At 36.1% G+C, this 20,134-nt stretch overlaps 1 protein-coding gene and 1 long non-coding RNA gene across 8 annotated transcripts in view; one reads left to right on the top strand and one right to left on the bottom strand.

Annotated features, from left to right (window-relative positions):
- Positions 1–20,134, bottom strand: part of Lar (tyrosine-protein phosphatase Lar) — a 1,526,023-nt gene that overhangs the window by 59,613 nt on the left and 1,446,276 nt on the right. For all 7 annotated transcript variants that reach the window (XM_081765888.1, XM_081765893.1, XM_081765890.1 and 4 more), the window contains 2 exons: positions 13,396–13,595; positions 6,757–6,926 (listed from right to left, as the gene is read on the bottom strand). In XM_081765888.1, coding sequence (XP_081622014.1) covers positions 6,757–6,926; positions 13,396–13,595 — 370 coding nt within the window. The remainder of the gene's footprint in view (positions 1–6,756; positions 6,927–13,395; positions 13,596–20,134) is intronic.
- LOC145690719 (uncharacterized) overlaps positions 1–20,134 on the top strand; it is a 30,322-nt gene that overhangs the window by 7,481 nt on the left and 2,707 nt on the right. Inside the window, exon 2 of the long non-coding RNA XR_014132264.1 lies at positions 11,387–11,482. This is a non-coding gene — a long non-coding RNA (uncharacterized LOC145690719). The remainder of the gene's footprint in view (positions 1–11,386; positions 11,483–20,134) is intronic.

Here is a 20,134-nt window from a genome sequence, read left to right as displayed (position 1 = left end):
TTCTCCCTGACCTTTGGCAGGAAATTCCCTGACTTTCATGACAGGTGCCGGATGACGTAGACATAAATAAGAAATAAATAACAGTAAACATTTATACATTAGAACATTTATTCTATACAGACAAATAGTAATCAATTGCTCATACGTACATTCCACTTACCTTCCATAGTAATAAAAAACACAGCAACAAAAAACAACTAGGTATTATAATAGTTGGTTAAGCTGAAATTTGGTGTACAGTTAATGCTAGAAAAAATATATTTTATAAAATTTTCCCGACTTTCCCTGATTTCCAGGATTTTTCCCTGTACTTCCCTGACCTGTACCATTTTCCCTGACTTCCTTGACCAGTAGGAACCCTGTATGTATGCATATTCTATCATGTTTATCATTATTACAGTTCTAATTTCGGTAACATAGTACTTATATTTACAGAGAGAGAGAGAGGAAAAGAGACTAAAATATCTTCCCAGTTGAACAGCTTTTGAAATAAGATTGAATAGCTTTTAGTGACCCCGTGTAGCGTAATCGCTAATGCTCTCGTCTTTAGTGCGAGCGGTGTTGGGTTCAATTCCCGATGAGGATACTCGGTCAAAATTGTGGAAAAGTTTTTTCAAGTCAGCTATCCTGAGTGAGGTTTTTTCTGGGTTTTCCTTACTTACACCAGGCAAATGCCGAGATAGTATCTAACATAAAGATCCCAGGCCTCTTCCTTTCTTCCCCCTTCCTTATTTCCTTTCCTACTCGCCAAGTGACATCATCCCTCAAATGTGACGGGATTTAGGTCATAAATGCCGATATTCCCCAGAAATCTATTATATATAATTAAATAATAAATCGCTTTTGAATAGATTCAACAAAATATACAGACTAATAACATCGAAAAGAATTACTTAATTCAGAACTATTCAAGAAATGGAATAGCACCTAAAGAGGAGTTACTTAGGTAGAAACCCAGAGAAGGTCGAAATGATATAGAAGAAGAAACCCTTTAGAGATCAAAGTTAGTGCTTATTTAATTTATTAATATGTATCCTATACCTTTATTGGCACATACGCATGACATATCATAAAAGCGTAGGCATTAGCACGTCACTTTCTTCGGTATATAGATATCACCATACCAGAACTTTTATGTTGAGAATTGAAAAAAATGAATAGTTTTTTTTTTTTTTTTTTTTTTTACATTATGAAAGGATGTTTTCTTTTTCTATAAGTTCTCTCTAAATATTTCCATATAAATGAATTAGTTACTTAGTTAGCTTCTATTGAAATACTTGTCTGGTATTTTTTGACATCACTGTCCCTTAGAAGTTGAATAAGAAGTCAGTCCTCTATATATTAATGGTGGCCAGTATATATTGATAGTACGCTGCGGTTCAACACAAAATAAGAACCAGACTTGGGGGTCATTTTCCATTTTCCTCGTCCCTGCTCCTAAGGCAAGGTTCGCTGAATGTGCGTAAGTCTCACATTTTCTGAGTCTGTGCTTTATTATGAATATCTAATATGACATAATTTTAGAATAATTGAGAAGTTTACTTACATATCTAAATTACAAGAAAAAGCAAAAGACATAATAAGGGGTGATACAAATTCACATTTTGATGTAAATACAAGTAGTAAAAAAAAAAAAAAAAAAAAAGTGTAACAGAATTTTTACATCTACTAAGACAATATGACTACTGTGTACAAAATTACGAATCAACAAGACTAAATGCATGCTTAGACAACATTTTAAGTAGAAATAGTGCAAGTAGCGAGGTAAAACCTTTTCACTATTCCGATCATATTTTATTTTGGATTGTATTGTATGAGTATGTAACAACTGTCACACAAAGGTTTCTAATATTGTAGCAATTAAATGTCGACCGATGACATTGGAAAACAATGAATTAACTTCAAAATGTTATTGCTACATGGGAGAGACTAAACAGATACGTAAACATAAATGCGAATGATACCTTTACAGTTTCATACGTAAATTTCAAATATCATTTCCGGAAAGAAAAATCGACATGAATACAAGAACCACGAAACTAAATAATGAGCGTAAAAGAAAAAACAAAATTCCGTGGTACACTACGCAGTTAACAGATATGAAGAAGAAAGTTGTGAGTTATTATAATTTACATAAAAATGAAAGGATAGAGTGTAATAGAAGTAATTATACTACGATATGTAAAAGGTACAAAACGGGCGTATTAGAAGAGAAAAAGAAATATAACCAAACGAATATTGAAAATTAACACAATAAATGTCAAATGGCTTGGAAATTAATAAATAAAACAGCAAGAGGTAATAAGATAGAGAAAGTGATTATCGCAACTGATGGGTTAAATAAATATTTTATAAACTCTATTTAAATCATGAAAAATAGTACTGACAAAATAGAATCCAATAACTATGAAAATAATGATAAATTTATTAAATTTCCGTACATATTTGATGTTAAAGTGGTAACACAGGATGATATCATACGCACAGTAAATAAATTTAAACCATCAAATAGTAAAGATATATATGATATATCGAATAAGTTTATAAAAACTGTAATGAACTACATTGCTGAGCCGCTAACATTTTGTATTAATAAACGTTTGAGTAAAGGGATTTTCCCGATGTTTTAAAACTAAGGTAGGTAGTATCTTTAAAAAGGGAGATAGATTAAGTCCAGCAAATTATTATCGACCAATATCACTAGTTCTCATTTTTTCTAAAATTATAGAAACAGTCGTAAAGGAACAAATAGATCAGTATCTTAATAAACACAATGCTTAATCATTCACAGTTTGGCTTTAGAGGTGGTAGCTCAACAATAGCTGCCGTTAATAATTTAGTAAAATATATATATGAAGTATCTGAAAATAAGGGTTTTGCACTGGCCACGTTCTGTGATTTAAGCAAGGCTTTTGACTGTGCAGAACATAATATACTATTAAGAAATTTGGGGTATTGTAGTTTTCAAGGTAAAAGTCTGAACTTTCTAAAAGGTCGCACTCAGATTGTTAATGTCAATGGAATGAAATCGGATAGTATTCAAATAAAACATGGAGTTCCTCAAATTTCTGTACTGGGACCGTTATTACTTATATTGACGATAAATGATTTACCACTGAATATCTCAGGTAAATGCTTTCTTTATGCTGATGACATAACTTTGCTAAACACCAGCAATAATCTTACATAGGTAATGATATTGAATGAGAAAATCTTTATAGAAACCAAGGAATGGTTTAAGGCAAGGGGATTTCTTCTTAGTGAAAATAAAACTACCAAATAAATATTTTCATTGAACGAGTGTCCGGTAGCGTGAAAGAATATAAAATTTCTTGGTTTGTTCTGGATAGGCGATTAACGTCAAAGCACATAACAAAAAGAGTTAAAATCATAGTTTTTAAAATGTATTGTTTCTAGGAAAGGCGTGCAGCAAATGATACTATTGTACAGAGCAATAAATAGCCTGAGGCCTGCCCTGAAAGAAAGGTAATGGTATTTACTCATTATGCGATATACCACGATTATCTCTCAATTATACCTACTTGCGGAGAGAACTCCCCTACGGAATGGAAGTATACTAGCATTTCCGGTCTCGGTGTCAGAGTGCTAAGGCAAGCTTACTTCCCCCAGTAGCAACAGGAAGTGCCCCAACACCACCTGGTGCCGTATTCCACAATGTGATCACAACCCGGTGGAGTTCAACTCATGATTTGGGAACAATGGACGGGTAAAATTCGACATCTGCCTAGCTGAGATTCCAGTTGAAGTGCCATATGCACTACCGGAACCAATAACTCGTGCAGGTCGCCAAATTGGGAGTGGGACGAACCTCTTTTCCTCGCACATCCCAGAGTGGAATCTGAGATGTAATTCCACTCCGATGTCTACAGAAGGCAGTATTTGTGCAAAACTAATGGGTAATGAAATTTCTAATATTGTACAGGGCTACTGTAAATAATCTTTCCAATTTCAAATTTTAATAATAATTCACCTTTATTTATTGGTAATAAATGCAACGTATGTTAAATGAAAGAAAAATTAAAAAAGTTTTTTTTTTTTTTTTTTTTTTTCAAAAGTCATAAGGGTTATGTTCCACATCAAAGATGCTCAATATAAGGGTTTTTTGTAATTCGACATACATCAATCCGATTGTCTAATTCTTGCCACACTTTTGTCACACTCTTTTCAACATCTCAGAGTCAATATATGTAACTGTTTCTGGAATGCATACTCGAAATACAAGCAAATTGTTAGGTATGGATCGCTGATACGTTAGGTTTTCAACCCCATAAAAAAAAGTAGTACGGGGTGATATATGGCGACTGGAGAAGGGGATGAGAAAGCAGATCCTGAACCGCACTAGCTCGCCCTCTCCATTTATTTCGTAAGCTACTGTTGAGTTCCCTCCTGACATCCTGGTGCCAATGTGAGGCTGTCTCCGTCCTGCTGGAAAATAAAATTTCTCATGTTCTCTTCCAGCTGCGGAAAAAGCCGTGTTTGCAGATGTGAAGGTAGGAAAGACCGTTTATGAAGTCTTCCTCGTAAAACATAGGGCCATACACTCTTTAGCGGGTGACTGCACAAAACATGTTCACCCTGGGAGAATCATGAATATGTTCTTCATCACCATGAGGATTTTTTCAAAACCCAGATCTTTACATTTTGTTTCTTTACTTTCCCCGAAAGATGAAAAATGACCTCCTCACTAAACACAACTGACTGGATGAAATAACCTCTTTTCATAACGTTTTACATCGCAACGCAGAAATCAAATCTCTTCTCCTTGCCAGTAGGTTTAGTGCCTGTAACAATTCCAATCGGCATGGGTAAAATTTCGAACCTTTTCGAAGAACCTACCACACTATTGTCTGTTTCAAGTTTAAATCTTTATCTGCACGAACGGTTGATTTTTGTAGACTTCTGACGAAAACTCGCACGCACACGATCAACTATTTCTTCATCAACTCCTGTCCATCCTGTTGATTTTCTCTTGCAGATACACCACTTTCTTTAAATTGTCTGTACTACTTCTGAATGGAGTGAACGCTTGGTGGATCTAACCCGAACTTTGTCCTTAAAAGTTTTTTGAACACTAACTACAGACTGTTTTACATGAAATTTGAATATGAAATCCTCTCCTGTCTTCGTTTCTTACTGCTCTAGCGGGGAATGCGTAACAAAACATCTTGCTAGCAACTAAAGCTTTTCTTGAGTTTTTCTTTCATTTAACATACGAGGGGCGTTCAATAAGTTGTATGTCTAGACAGGAATGAATGCAGATAGGATCACCCGGTCATCACTGTTTATTGATGCTGTCCCCATAGAGGTCTAAGAACCGTCGCCACTTTGTGAGTAACGAAGAAATCCAAGAGGAAAAGTAGTCTTTGTCATGGCGTGCAAACCACTGGGAAACAGCCTGTTGGCCCTCGTTGGTAGACCTGGATGGATTCCTCCTTACTCTTACGATCACAATGGTTTATCCAGGTTTCGTCCTCTGTCACCAGTTGAGCTAGGAGTTTGTCCTGGTCCCCCTCAAAGATGTCCAACAAGTCTTCGGACAGCTGCATCCGGCACACATTCGCTATGCGGCGTAACACAAACACTGCTCATGGCCACTGTGTTGCTTTGACTGACCTCAAATAGCGCAGCGGGATTCTCCACAACAGCGTTGCCAGACTCACAGCTCGGGATTATTCCAAAACCTGATCGAAGTGATGCTATATTTGGTCAAATTATGCTAGATCCTCATAATTACTAATTCAGGAGTTAAAAAAAAAAAAAAAAGTTGAGATACGATAATGTAACTTAAAATACACAGAGCGCAAGAATGCGTGGATAGAACTCAATACTTCAGGCACCAAAGCTTTAACTCAACTAAACTAGTGCAGTCGTTGCCAGACTCAATGGCGTATATATCGTATAAATGAATGCAAAATGTTTGTTTACATATTTTGAAAGAAAATTACCTCGCAGCGTAAGCGAAGTTGGGAATTGTCTGCTGAGGGGCAGATTTTTGGTCGGTCTCGGACCTTTCATTTCAGGAATAAAGATGGTCATGAAGTCAGAAATAAAGATGGTGAAGTTGTCAAAAAGTTGGGGGAGAATGGCCCCCATAGCTCCGCCCATGCCTCGCAGTTAGAGGATTAGAAAACCCTGCATGGAGCCAAAAAAAAAAAAAAAAAGTTTCTAACTTGCTTCAGAAAATGAGACTGTCTGTATGGTTTACCGACTGTATGGATCAATGGGAGAGGATACATTTCTGCCGTTCTCTTTCTTCCCACGACTAACTTCTTTCTCATCTCCAGGTTTTGCGGCTTTTTGATAAACTTGCTGAAATTATGCTAGATTTGGGCAGGATGCTAAAAGCAAGATGCTAGATGCTAAAGACATGCAAATTATGCTAGATCTAGCATCATTATGCTAGATCTGGCAACGCTGCTTCACAGTGGCCTTGGCGCGCATGTCAGGCGTCATTATGCTCCGCCCCTCCCTTCCTGTCTAGGTAGATACTTACTAGATACCCTTCATAAGCTGAACGTTTTTGTGAATAAACGTGAGTTATTAGATCATTTACAATAGCCTTGTACTTTGAAAATATACCGTATACAAATGCTTATGTCGAAAAAAAAAAAAAACTCATACAGCAAATTTCGTTCAATACCCCGAAACTCTTTATGAGACATCCGTATTATATAACAGATACCTTTCTGCACATCAATCTTCTTAAATCTAAGAATTATTAATTAAACAAAATACCTAAGTCTTCTATCTTGAAATGTTGTACTTGAGTTCCTTCAAAAATCTCTTCCTGCAGTTCTTGATCTCGAACACCAAATCGGAGTCTATACCCTTTGAGCTCTCCGTAGACCTCCGTAGGTTTACTCCATTCCACTTCCAGCGTCACCGTAGGTTCTCGTTCAAGAATTCTGTAAAGGAAAAATTTAGTGTCAATATTTTACACATATAAATAGCATAAAGCATTGAATATAAATTACAAACAGCAGAAAAAATTCAGAAACTTTATTTTTAATGTTAACAATATACAGTACTATATTTAGTGTTTATAAAAACGATAAGATAGCAAAGATAAACATAAACCACTTTTTTTTTTTTTTTTTTAAATCCTCTCGAGTGAGATGTACAAGTTGTTCTACTTCTGTTACTATTCTCCTTACAACACTGAAGAAAATTAGACATTCCCATTGTTATGAAATATGGGAAACAAAAATATGTGAAATTTATTCAAACGTAATATAATAATAATAATAATAATAATAATAATAATAATAATAATAATAATAATAATAATAATAATAATAATAATAATAATAATAATGAATATTGCTGGCAACTATAGTGCGTCCAGTAAGAGAACGTCTCTGAAAGCTCGCAGTGACATTGCCACTACTCGCATGTCAAGGTTTTTTTCGGTGCAACTGTAGTGGCAATTTAATTATTGGTATAAGACAGAGTGATCGTGGTTGGTAACACTGGTATCAAAGTAGGGGCTGCAATGTCCCACCGCATGTGGTAAGAAACGTCAGAGACCATCTCTTGTTTGCCGTGCTATAACAGCTTGCTAGCAACTAAAGCTGCTATTATTATTATTATTATTATTATTATTATTATTATTATTATTATTATTATTATTATTATTATTATTATTATTATTATTAGGGTCCATTATTATTTTTAATTTATGTAAATGATATTGGTAATTATTTGAAATGTCCTTTTTTACTGTACGCGGATGATCTGAAGATATTTTCAGAAATAGTAAGTAATCAGGATCACCTTAAACTACAAGCCGATATTAACTCAGTTTATCAATGGTCCGTACAAAATTTACTTCCCTTGAACATGAACAAAATAAAAATTATATCGTTCTCTAGGAAAACGAATATATCGTATTTGAAGAATATTATAATCATTAATCTTGGCGGGGGCTGTGATCGAACCCGGGACCCCAAGCACCAGAGGTGAACGCAGGAGTTGCATCAGAGTAACATTCTACAAGAGTCTTATCAGTTTCCCAGATCAGAGCTGGCTAAGAATGTACACTGTATAACACTGAAAATACATATGGGAACAGTGTTGTTGATTTAACACAGCGTATGCTATAGGGTACGTCACCGTAGTGACGAGTGTAGCTCACAATATTTAGCCTGTTAAAATCTGACGAATACGTCGAGGTTTAAACAAAACATGTCAAGTGCATGAACGAACCTTTCATCAAAAGCTAACTGGTTAGCTTGCACGTCAACATTAATACCTAAAAACGTCAAGGCTTTAGTAGGGAGAAGACAAGATTTCTCTACATTAAACGCCCATAGTAGTAGACAAAATAGATAAGGCTTGGTTAAGCTGCTCCTGAGAGCCTATTAATAGAATATCATCATAGTACACTAAAAACCGTACCACAGAGCTAGCGTGATAATTCAACTCAGTGGCAACAATCTCTGCATAATGAGAGGACTGAGGATCCATTCCATCGAAGGACGACTAAGTCGAAAATACGATTCATACATTTAATGCCAAGAAATTGTCGAGTATGCAATGAAAGACTTACATGATAAAATTCTTGAGACAAATCCAATTTAAGAAGCCAATCATCGGACCCGGCCAGCAATGCCATATCAGTGACTCGAGGCAAGGTGACATGAGAATCATGTCGATAGAATTAAAATAGTTCAATTTCAGACCAAAATAACCAACGAGAAAAATAGCTCAATTGAATAATACTGAATGTTGTCCTAAGCAATGTAAAGTTGTGAATGCTTTTGTAATATACAATATGAGCCAAAGGTCTGTAATTGTCCCTTGTGTTTTAAGAACGGCTGGAGGGACTGGGAGAATGAGATCGTATCTTGGATAGGAATAATGAAAATAGAACCACATCTACTGTATAGTCTCGTTATGGCGGTCGTCTTGAAGTTCACTATCTCGAATTCAGGTCTAAAAGTTTAAATGTGAAACAGGTCATATGACATATCGTTTTGGACTAGCTTTACACAAAAACACAAATCTGACATTTTTAAAACTTATCTTTAATCATTTAATAGTTATTACCATCATAATGTGTGCTTTATAACTTACAAGTGTCTTTTAAATTAAAAATAGTTAAAAAAAAAAAAAAAATGCCAATATGTGCTTCTAGTAAAAAGGTACGTGATCTCCTTTCTATTAAAAATTTTGGACCTAAACCCAAGATGGAGGACTTCAAGATTTCAATTCAATTTTCAATTTATTAAAGACTGGGTCAAGGTTTGTGCCTTATCTTTCAGTCGGTCTAATACATAGCTACATTGTTAAAAGTAAAATAGAAAAGAAAACAGAAAATTACCGAATATGGCAAGAACATTGAAAAGAGAACACACTTAAAATACAAATATAAAATAAAAATAAAAATAAGAAGAATAATGACCATGTGTGGGATAAAATACACACCGAAATAAGTATTGATTTAGTTAGTCGTGCTGGTAAGTCTGAAACAAAAAGTAATTTTTGGAATGATTTTTAAACATGCCTATCATGAATGACTTTCGAATATCTTCTCGAAGGTCATTTCACAATTTCATAGCTGTGAAAGTGAATGAGTTTGACATAGTACAAGTTCTATGCCTCGGCAAAGAAAGTAGTGACGTGTCGTTACCCCTGGTGTTGCGTCAATGAGATTCGTACTGATACTGAAAACACGACCTTAGGTACTCTGGTTTTTTTACTTATTAATACTTAAATAAAGTTGTAAGTATGCAGTGTTGGGTTAAGTACTCATTTTTTGTACCTAGGTACAGATATCAGGTACTAGCTGGCCAATGGTGTACCTAGATACAGGTACAGGTACTGATCAAAGTACCTAGGGTACTTATCTAGGTACAAGTTGCTACCCAAGAAATGTTCATATATAAATGAGCAGTTGTCTGTCAAATGAAGTTAGGATATGATATTTAATGATAGTAATAGACCATGGGGGAGAGGGGAGGGCTTTATTGTACATTAGATAAGGACAGTTGAGTTTGTAGATTAAGAGTGTATATTCATTTTGGCGTTCAGTGAACATATTTGTATTTTCTGGTTCATTTCTCAAACGTCTTTCGATATATAAAATATTTTCTTTGAAAAATGTGTGTTGAGACGTAAATTAAAAAAAAAAAAAAAAAAAAAAAAAAAAAAAAAAAAAGTCATCAGAATCGCAGTTGACATTTAAAGTACAGAAATTGAGAGGTTTGAAGCCACGCGATCGTAAACAAAAGAAAGCAGTAATGCTAGTTCTTAGCAAATATGACCAACCGAAAAAAGTGAAATTACATCAAGTCTTGACTTATTTGTGCTTTGGATTTTATACTAGCTCAAACTAAAACCAAGAATAACATGACCTAACAAATAATGATATAGCTGAACTTTGATCACTGGTGAAGCAGGTAACAAATTATGATTCGCTGAAAATCAACGTGTGCGAGATGGATCAAAAAATTTCTTTCAAAGAAACAAGAAAATCTGCAATATTTGTTTTTTGTGCGACCTAACTAAAAATGTACCTAAAATAGGTACTAGGTACAGGAAAATCGTACCTAGGTACAGATACTAGGTAGTAAATACCAAATGTACACTCATGTCCAAAATGATTGTCGCATATCTATAACTGTTTTCTTGTATGAATATAATTTGATAGTGATTTTGTAGGGAACTTTTAATACTATGTGTATAATCGGGAAGTGTATATTTGTGGTAAATTTCATAGAAAAGGAGTTATAAATACGAAAATTAGAGTGGGTAAAACAAAATGTTGCTAAATGGACAAGAAAGTTTTATTTTTGTTTTATTGTTCTTATTTACCATTGTTTTGACATGAAATTTGCCACATACGTGTCTGCCGATTATACACATACTAACATTATAAAAAATACCGGGCGAGTTCGTTATCAAATTATATTCCTACAACAACATATTTATAGACATGCGACAATAATTTTGGACATGAGTGTACCTAGGTACGGACCTTAGGTACGCGTTTTGTACCTAGGTACTTCCCAACACTGTAAGTATGTAATATCTATGACGTACCTTCAATTTCACCCAATTCAACTTTTCAAAGTAGGTAGTTAAATGACCCGAATATTTATAGTTAAACATGTAACGGACGCAGGCATTTTGAACTCTTTGCAGTCTATTTGATAGATGGTGACTCAAATCTAAATAAACCATATTGCAGTATTCCATTGTAGAAAGTACTAAGCTTTCTACTAGTTTTCTATTTTATGGCGATCGGTAGATTTTTTTTTCAGTCCACTTAGAGAATGAAGAGAGGCGAAAGCTTGTAAGAAACTTATCTGCTTGTAAATAATATATTCTAAAATTTTTGATACTCCTGATGTTACATTCACAGGTCTATAATCTGAGTGGAATGAAGGAGAGAATATAGCTGCCATGACGAGACTACGCAGTAGCAGATGCGGTTCTAACTCTATTCTTCCTCTCCAAGGTATGATGTTACTCTCTCCAATCAATCCAAACTTACAAGGATCTCTTACAGATCTTTTCCTCATATTGTACACTGTAAATGCTACTTTGGTCTGATATTGAACCATTTTAGGGGTAGAGATTCAAAAGAACTTGGAACTAAAAAATAAGGAGATATATCTTTAAAGCTTGTTTAAAATTTAGTGTTCTTTGCAACATTGTAGTTATACACATAGACTAGCCTTTGGCTAGCTGGAGCTCTGCTCCCAGATCCCCGTGTTTGCTCAGCCTACGGCCTTGCATCTCTTATGTATCATCCTTTGCATTAAGAGTGAATTTCGTGCATTTTCGCTTAATATTTCCTGAATTTGGCTAAAAATATTCACTTTTTGCAATTTTCCTGTGGGTTAGTTCCAGGAGGCTACAATCATGCCAAATTTAATCATTTTAATTCTGCCGAAAGTGTCTAAACATTTTGGGGTGTGGAAGATATCCCACATACCACGGGAAAGATTTTTCAGTTCGCCATAGAACTATTCTAAAGTTAGAAATTTTTATTTCTAGTAATTTACTTAGATAACCCTAACGAGAACATACAAGCATACCGAATTTCGAGTTTTTATTCCAATTCCAAGTACCTAAAATATGAGATTTAGGTCCAAAAAACGACCCATTTAAATAACATGGGGAATTTCTTAATCTCTTTAGATCCCCTAAAAATTAAAAATATTCACTTTTGGCAATTTTCCTATGCGTTAGTCTAGTTCAACTTTCCACGTCACCCAGAAATACCCATTATTTTATGTCAGTGAGTCAGTTTATGTAGTTTTATAAATAGTTAGGATAGGATAGGAATACGAAAATAATATCCATGAGTTTTGAACCATAAAAGATAACGAGATTGAAAAATGAATGTTTGAGTGAATATTTTATCATCTGGATTTCGGACTGATCGAGCGTTATAAACAATAACAAGTTTAAAGTTACAAGAGACAACGGAAAATTAATATCTTCACATGGTATCGTAATTGGTAGTTAGTTAGTTTGTGTGTGTGTCTGTCTGTGTGTCTGTGTTCGACCTGGGGACCAGACGAGTGGACCGAGAGTTACCAAATTTGGGTCACGGGTACCTTGGTCCGGGCCGCAGACCAAGATGAAGCGTTTTTATTTCAAATTTCGAACCAGGGGGTCTCAGGGGGGTGTTTACTGGGACCGGCCTGGGGACCATACAAGTTGACCGAGAGTTACCAAATTTTGGTCACGGACACCTTGGTCCAGGCACCAGATCAAGACGAAGCGTGCTTTCAGAATTCGAACCAGGGGGTCTCAGGGGGGGGGGGCGTTTACCTGGACATGTATAAGTAGTAGAAAATGACCGAAATTAGTGTCGAATTCATAGCGATCGCTGAGCTCAATGGTGACACTTCCATTAGCGATGATTTGCAAATTCAGCTACCATTGTATACGAGCCGGGGGTCAGCGGGCCGGGAGGGGGGTTACCGAGACATGTAAAAATAGCCCAAAATTACCGATATTAGTGTCAAATCCACAGTTTTCGCGGTCGCTGAAATGAATAGTAATACTCCCACAGGTGTTGATTTCCAAATACAGCCCCCATGCGAAGAGTGGGTATATTCAGCTAGTCTGTAATAAGAAAGTCATGGCAAAATAAAACTACTGTAAAACATGAACTAATCATTTTATCAGACTATACATTTCACATGTGTAGTACACAACTTTCGGCCAAAGTGGACTTCCACATCATAGCGCTAGCAACGTCCCTGAAAGCACGCTGACTGCCGTGATTGCAGCTTTCAATTGTAAACATCAATTTCGCTGTTGTCAATAACAAATCTTTTAGTTAAATAAACCATTGTTTTAAAGAAGAACCAACTGTTATTATATTAAATTCTGCATTCCTAGGTAATCACTTACTTTAGATTTACTGAAGGTCGGTTTGGTACTCCTCCCGGTGTCTTGACGTGTACTGGACTACTTCTATCTCCATCTCCTCTCATGGTAACAGCAGCCACTTGAACTGAATATTTTGTATCAGGCTGCAAACCAGTGACGTTGAATTCTTTGGCATTTCCATCCATTACGTTGTATCTCATTGGCTGGTTTAAAAGGGTTCCCTATAAAAATATAATTAAAAAGGAAGTTACTTAAATGTTAATAAAGAAACAAAGTACAATTCATTGTTTGTTGTTATAGTGTCGTTAAGTTGTACAGCTTTACAGAAGAATACACTATCTGAAGATTCTCAGCAGCCATGACACGTAAACTGTTCTTCTCGGCAGTATAAAACCAGTTATTTGAAACAGGAATACATACCAATTACACAAGTAAACGAATAACGCTCCAACCAAAGCAAACAAAAAGAGCACATGTAATAAAACTTCTACTATCGAAAGTTTACACTTTAAAGCTCATTACACATGGTCATAGTTTTCCATGAAATGTTGTACCGAACTTACCTATGATAGTCATTTTATCAAATAAGTTGGCTAAAACCTTTTACACGTACTATAAACGATTAAATATAAAACTTAATTTTGTTGCTCATTTGTTTACATTTCTTCATTCAATTGTTACATTTGTTAGTAGGCATAGAGACAGAGTGCAACGCAATACTCGCTTGAGGCAGTTGTTTAAAAGTAAGCTGTTTAAATCGTAAATCTTAAAATAAACAAGCAATTAGAAATATGAACCGTGCATGTGAAATGTTTAACGCTCACTAACCTGTAGTCTCTAGCCTTGTCAACCACATTTTTTTTCAATGCTTCTTTGCGTTTGTATTTATTGTACGTAATATTCTTTAAGTTTACAGTTATACAAAACAGGATGCTGCTTGTACGCATCAATAACCATTTCAATTGCATTCCGTGTCCACGTTTAGTGCCGCCAACCAAGAATTTGCCGTCATTTATTGAACAATTTCGACCTCCATCATTTGATGGAGCATTTCTCAAAATTGTTTGGCTGAATAAGTGTGGAAAAGTTTTAATTTCTTCACTGTGATGTGCTGACAAATTGCTGCAGAACACTTTCAGCATTTACTTTTAAAAAATCTGTTCCGCTGTTTTGTAAATGCTAGATAACAGTAGCAACACTGGTTCTTCACACAATAGCAACATCACTATTTACAACTGGAGCACAAGTTTGTACTAAAAGCATTGTCCTTGCAAGGATCATTACTATCACCGTAAAATATTCCACCATTACTGTCAGGTCGTTGCCGTGATTTGAGGAGCTTCCAGTTCCATGTACGAAAGTTCTCAACTAACCATCTTCTTTAATACTATCATATAGCCTTTTCTCCTCCTCCTCTTTTATATTACATTATACCTTCTATTACGTCCTTTTGAATACAGAAGGCTGTTTCATCCTTATGATAGCAATTTGCAGTCGCCACCACAAGCGCTAGTTTCGCGTCAGCAACGTGACGCACGCAGTACGGAGTAGCCAGACACTTGTGTACAAGCCGTGCAGAGGAGAGACGTGTCTGAGCAGAATGCCGCCGAAAATCGACCCGTTTTGGGAGGGCTATATCGAAGCACTTTCTGATATAGGCTACAGCTATAGCCGAATAAGAACACAGTGCAAGAAGAAAGGTTTCACAGTGTCTGATAAGAGAATTAATGCATCCATCCATCGCAATGCAAATCCAGAGCAAACCATTGCCATGCGTCGTCAAAAGGGGCAAAAGAAGCAACCGGCTCCACAACGCAGTCAAGACGTCATTGCCAAGGTCCGCCAGTTTGTGACCGAGGAGAATCCACCCCGCAACGTGACACAGCGAGGCGTGTTGGACGGTCAACTGCAACTGTACACCGAATCATACGCGACTCTTTGGGAATCAGAACTGCACACAAGCGGCGGGTCCATGTTCTGAAGCCAACGTACATCGCAGAACCGCGGGTGGGATGCAAAATGATCACCTTAGATGAAGCATGGCTCTATTTCACAGAATCCCAGAAGATGCGTGCAATTTACTACCGCCGCAATGATGGACCCGATCATGCAAAGTGGGTTCGCTCCAGCAAGGAGTTTTCCAAAGGGATTTATGGTAGTGACGGGTTTCTGTGCAAAAGGAAAGCTTCCGATACACCGGGTGTCATCAAATGTCAAGGTGAATGCAGCGTATTATATCGAGCATGTACTGGAGCCCATCTATCACCAACATGCCCCAGCTTTGTATGGCAATGACACTAACAGAGTGTTCATCTACCAGGACAAGGCCAACAGCCATACTGCCAAACGAACGGTGGCCTACATGACACGTATGGAACAGGAGACAGGTGTAAAGGCTATTCCATTTCGAGACATCCCCGTCAAGTCACCAGATGCATCCACTATGGACTTCTGTGCTTTCGGCCTCCTCAAACGGAACATCAATAAGTGTTGTCCGACCACACTTGGTGGCCTTTGGAAAGTGTGCAAGGAGGAGTGGGCGAAATTGGATCAGGCAGTGCTCAATAGAGGTCTCCTTCAGTGGAAACTACGATGTCGTGATCAGATGAATCTCGTTTCTATTACGGCACTAGGCGCACGATATTTTCACGGTAAAGGCGGTTCTGTTATGTTTTGAGGATATCTTCATTATGCGGTTGAGTTAACAATGCATTTTAACCAAAAAGGTTACATTATGTTGTTCATTGAACGATAATATGCTACACAAAATGTAACACAATGTATGAAAACGATCATATCATCTTCATTGAGCTGACTGATACGACAAATATTTTGAAACATTCACTATTTCGATTTTTCTGAAAACTTCTCACATTTAAATTTTAGCGAAAAATCTTGGCGTTATTTAGGCTAATCACTGACAACACTACTCGCAAAACTTGAACAAAGAATTAAATTTGCTGATGGACTGAACTTCTTTGTCATGAAATCTCCGAAAGGCTTATTTAACCCGATCAGCAGACAACTTGAAATCGATGGATTGAGTTCGCCACATTGTCAGTACATTTCGTGTGAAATAATACATTTTTCAACACAATATTATATGTCTTAGATGATTTTGTAACAATTTAATGCTACAGGTTTTAATTACGTAATATGAAATCAGCTTTAGGAGCAGTACTTCCTCTAATTTCTGATTGATTGTACGTCAATTTGTACTTCAACTAGCATAGAAGCAAATGTAATTTAGTTAGTACTAAATTCTAAATACTGTATTGTCCATTTCATATCCTAATATTTCTTATATCGATTGAACTCTAAATTAATTATCATACAGGGTGTCTCACAAGTCCCCTGTTATTATCAGAATTACAACAAAATGTAAGAGGGATAACCTTCTCCAGATATGATGTTTCCAACCTAAAGTGAGGGATTTTTTTTTTTTTTTTTTAATCGGACGAGCCGTTTGAGCTCTACACTCTTTATGCGCCCAATGTTAAATGAAAATGCAACATTGTCTTTACCTGGGCCCACAACATAAGTAAATGAAGTTACTGTTTGAAATGGGGATGGCCATCGACACGTTAGCATAAAAGACAGAAACTTGAAATCACTTATGTTGTGGGTTCAGGTAAATGGCAATGTTGCATTTTCATATTACATTGAGCGCATAAAGAGTGTACAGCCCAAACGGCTCGTCCGATTAAAAAAAAAAAAAAAATCTCTCATATTAGATTGAAAACAGCATATTTGGAGACGGCTTCCCCTCTTACATTTTGTTATAACTCTAATAATAACAGAGTTACCCTATGTCAGGGGACTTTTGAGACACCCTGGATATACATTATTATTATTATATTATCCTTATATATCACATATACGTACATATTATTTTCATATACCTAGTATATATTATTTAATTTTAATAACTGTATGTTAAAACTACTTTGTTTATTAAAAACTACTATTTAAAAAGTAGTTCAAAGGATACTAAAACAACACGATACATATAGTCAAATGCAGTTGAATTCGTTTCTCTAGTTTGTGCTTTAACTTAGATTTTGGGGGAATTGTTATTCTGGCAACACTGTAATTTATATGGATGGCAAGACTGACAATTCTTGAGGTTCATAGTTTCTGTTGTAGAATAACATTATCTATGATTGTAGTAAGCTGCATTTCATGATCTCCTTTCACTTATGAAAAACAAGAGCTCCTTCGTGGCTAAGCTGTTAACATACACGCCTTTCGCGTAGGAGACCCGGGTTCGATTCCTGGCAGCTCATGTGGTTCGGATTCCATGTTAATCAGTAGGTCCCGTCTCATATAGCCTCGCTATTGAAAAGGATGTTAAACTTTAAAAAATCAATCAATCAATCAATCAATGAAAAACAAGCAAAAGAAAAATGGTAAATTTTGTATTATTAGGATCTAATGTATGGCAGGATCTTAACGCGATCTACTGAAAATGTTGCCGCGAGTAGCTCGCGATCGACGGTTTGGCGATCACTGGCCTAAATCATGCATATGCAAAATAAATAAGTACACATTATTTTCGTAGCATTTTCGAGGCAGATGAGAAGTCAAAATGCACAAAATTCTACCTTATTGTTTCGACTTGACGAAAAAGAAAAAAATGTGCAAAGATGAAATATTCACCAATTGGTAGACCTTATTGAGCTAAACAAAATTATATGCGTGTGTGTCATGCGTAGTTTTCGAAAAAAAAATAGAGAAAAATCAATTTGCACACTTAAACATTGATACTGTACGAGAACCATCTGTACATTGATGCTGTACAGCTTATTGAAATGAAATGAAATGAAACCTTTGAGTTTTACGTCCCACGGTTATGCCGGTTAGGCTAAAGGAGACGGTGATGATGAGTAATGAATGAAATGGTGGAATGAAGAAAGTAGGAGAACTCCGAGAAAACCCACGCCCACGATGTTTGACCACCACAAAGTTCACTTGGTCGAGGCTGGGATCGAACCCGGGACCCCATGCACCAGAGGTGAACGCTCTATCACCGCGACCCCATACAGCTTATTGAGGTGACACTGATATTGAAAAATACTCCCATTAAGCTCTTCATTATGACACTACCAAGATGTCAGTAGATAGTACGGTTAATGAGACGAAGCCCTTAATTATCATTATCTCTTAGATTTTAATCTCTTTTTAGCTGAAATATAGCCCACATACAAGACATCCATCAATCGATACATCAGATTATGCTGAACAAAAGAACACGCTTAAATGTAAAGTATCATGCATAGTATTCGAGAAAATCAAAAGAAAGAAGAATAGTTTTTTTTTTAAGAAAAGGTATTGCGTTCATTGCCAATAATAATTGACAGCATATTGATAAAAGAAAGAAACAGCTTTTTTTTTTTTTTTTTTTAACACGCCCGATCCTCTGAAGGTGCGAATTCATTAACACACAGAGTGAAAGCTGAATGACTGGACCGAGATGCCGATGCGTTAACCACTACGCTATCCAGTCTACTTCCAAGAACAACCACACACACTCTCTCACTTGTTAAATCGATGTTCTCCACTCAGACCACATAGCTTGTACCACAGCCTAACTGCTGATCTTGGATAATCCAATGCCAATATATTGAGAACACTTTTTGACGGTTTTAATATCATATAGCTGGATTGGCCAAGCACAGCAACTAGGCACTGGTACAAGCTATGTAGTCTGAGTGGAGAACACCGACTTCAGAAGTGTGAGATTGTGTGGCTGTTCTGGGAAGTGGACTGGATAGCGTAGTGGTTAACGCATCGACACGGTATGCCGAAGATCCTGGGTTCGAATCCCGGTCCTCATATAAGAGGAATGCTCAAAATGTTTCTGCGAACTGCTAATACTAACAGTGATGCTAATGTTCCTTTATTATAAAATTCGGAAAAATAGACGTATCTATGTAAAAATTATCTTTGATTGTTTGTTTAAACCTATTAGTTTATTATCCACAGCAGTTTGAAGAAGTAGTTTTATGTAAGAAATGGAAATTTCTCATAAACACTTTTGAGCATTTATTTATTTATTTATTTATTTATTATTAATGATTCCAATTGTATTTTAACACAGAAACAATGCATCAAGCGACTCCGTTTGGCTTTTGGGTATCAAGTACCATCCAATAGGACCGTGTACAATTGGTTTTCTCAATTCTAGCCTAGTCGCACATTTCTAAGTCAATGAATTTAATGAACGTCGTCCATCCAAGTCTGTTGTTGCAAGTAATGTTGATGCTACATGTGAAATGATCGAAATATATCGAAATATCATATATCGTGAGATTCACACATTCTTGAACATTGATATGAAAGCAATACATATGACTTTGCATGGCTACCTGAACGTACGGAAACTTTCAAGCCGTTGAACCACACGACTTGATCGAAGCTTAAAAAGCACGCTTGTGTCAATTGGTTTCAATCAAGAAATACTAATATATATAATATATAATATATAATATAATATAATATATATAAATCAACCGATGTAAGTCAAATTTAGTTTACTACATAATTAAGGAAACGAAACTTTGATTTATTGTTACGAACTGAAATCAACAGAAATCCACTGTTTGATAGTTTCAAGGTAAACCGAACCCACAAAACTTGTTCGTTCGTGGAGTGTTCCAAGATTGCTTATTTCTACGGTTATATCGGACATATAGTAACCATAAAGTTAAAAGATCGAAGGATTATAAATGCTGAATAATGAAAAAATGAAATGAAATCT

The sequence above is a fragment of the Thermobia domestica genome, chromosome 7 (assembly GCF_964235325.1).
Source record: "Thermobia domestica chromosome 7, izTheDome1.hap1.1, whole genome shotgun sequence".
Lineage (NCBI taxonomy): Eukaryota > Metazoa > Arthropoda > Insecta > Zygentoma > Lepismatidae > Thermobia > Thermobia domestica.
Note: the sequence above shows the minus strand (reverse complement) of the source record. Positions and strands in the feature narration are given on the sequence as shown.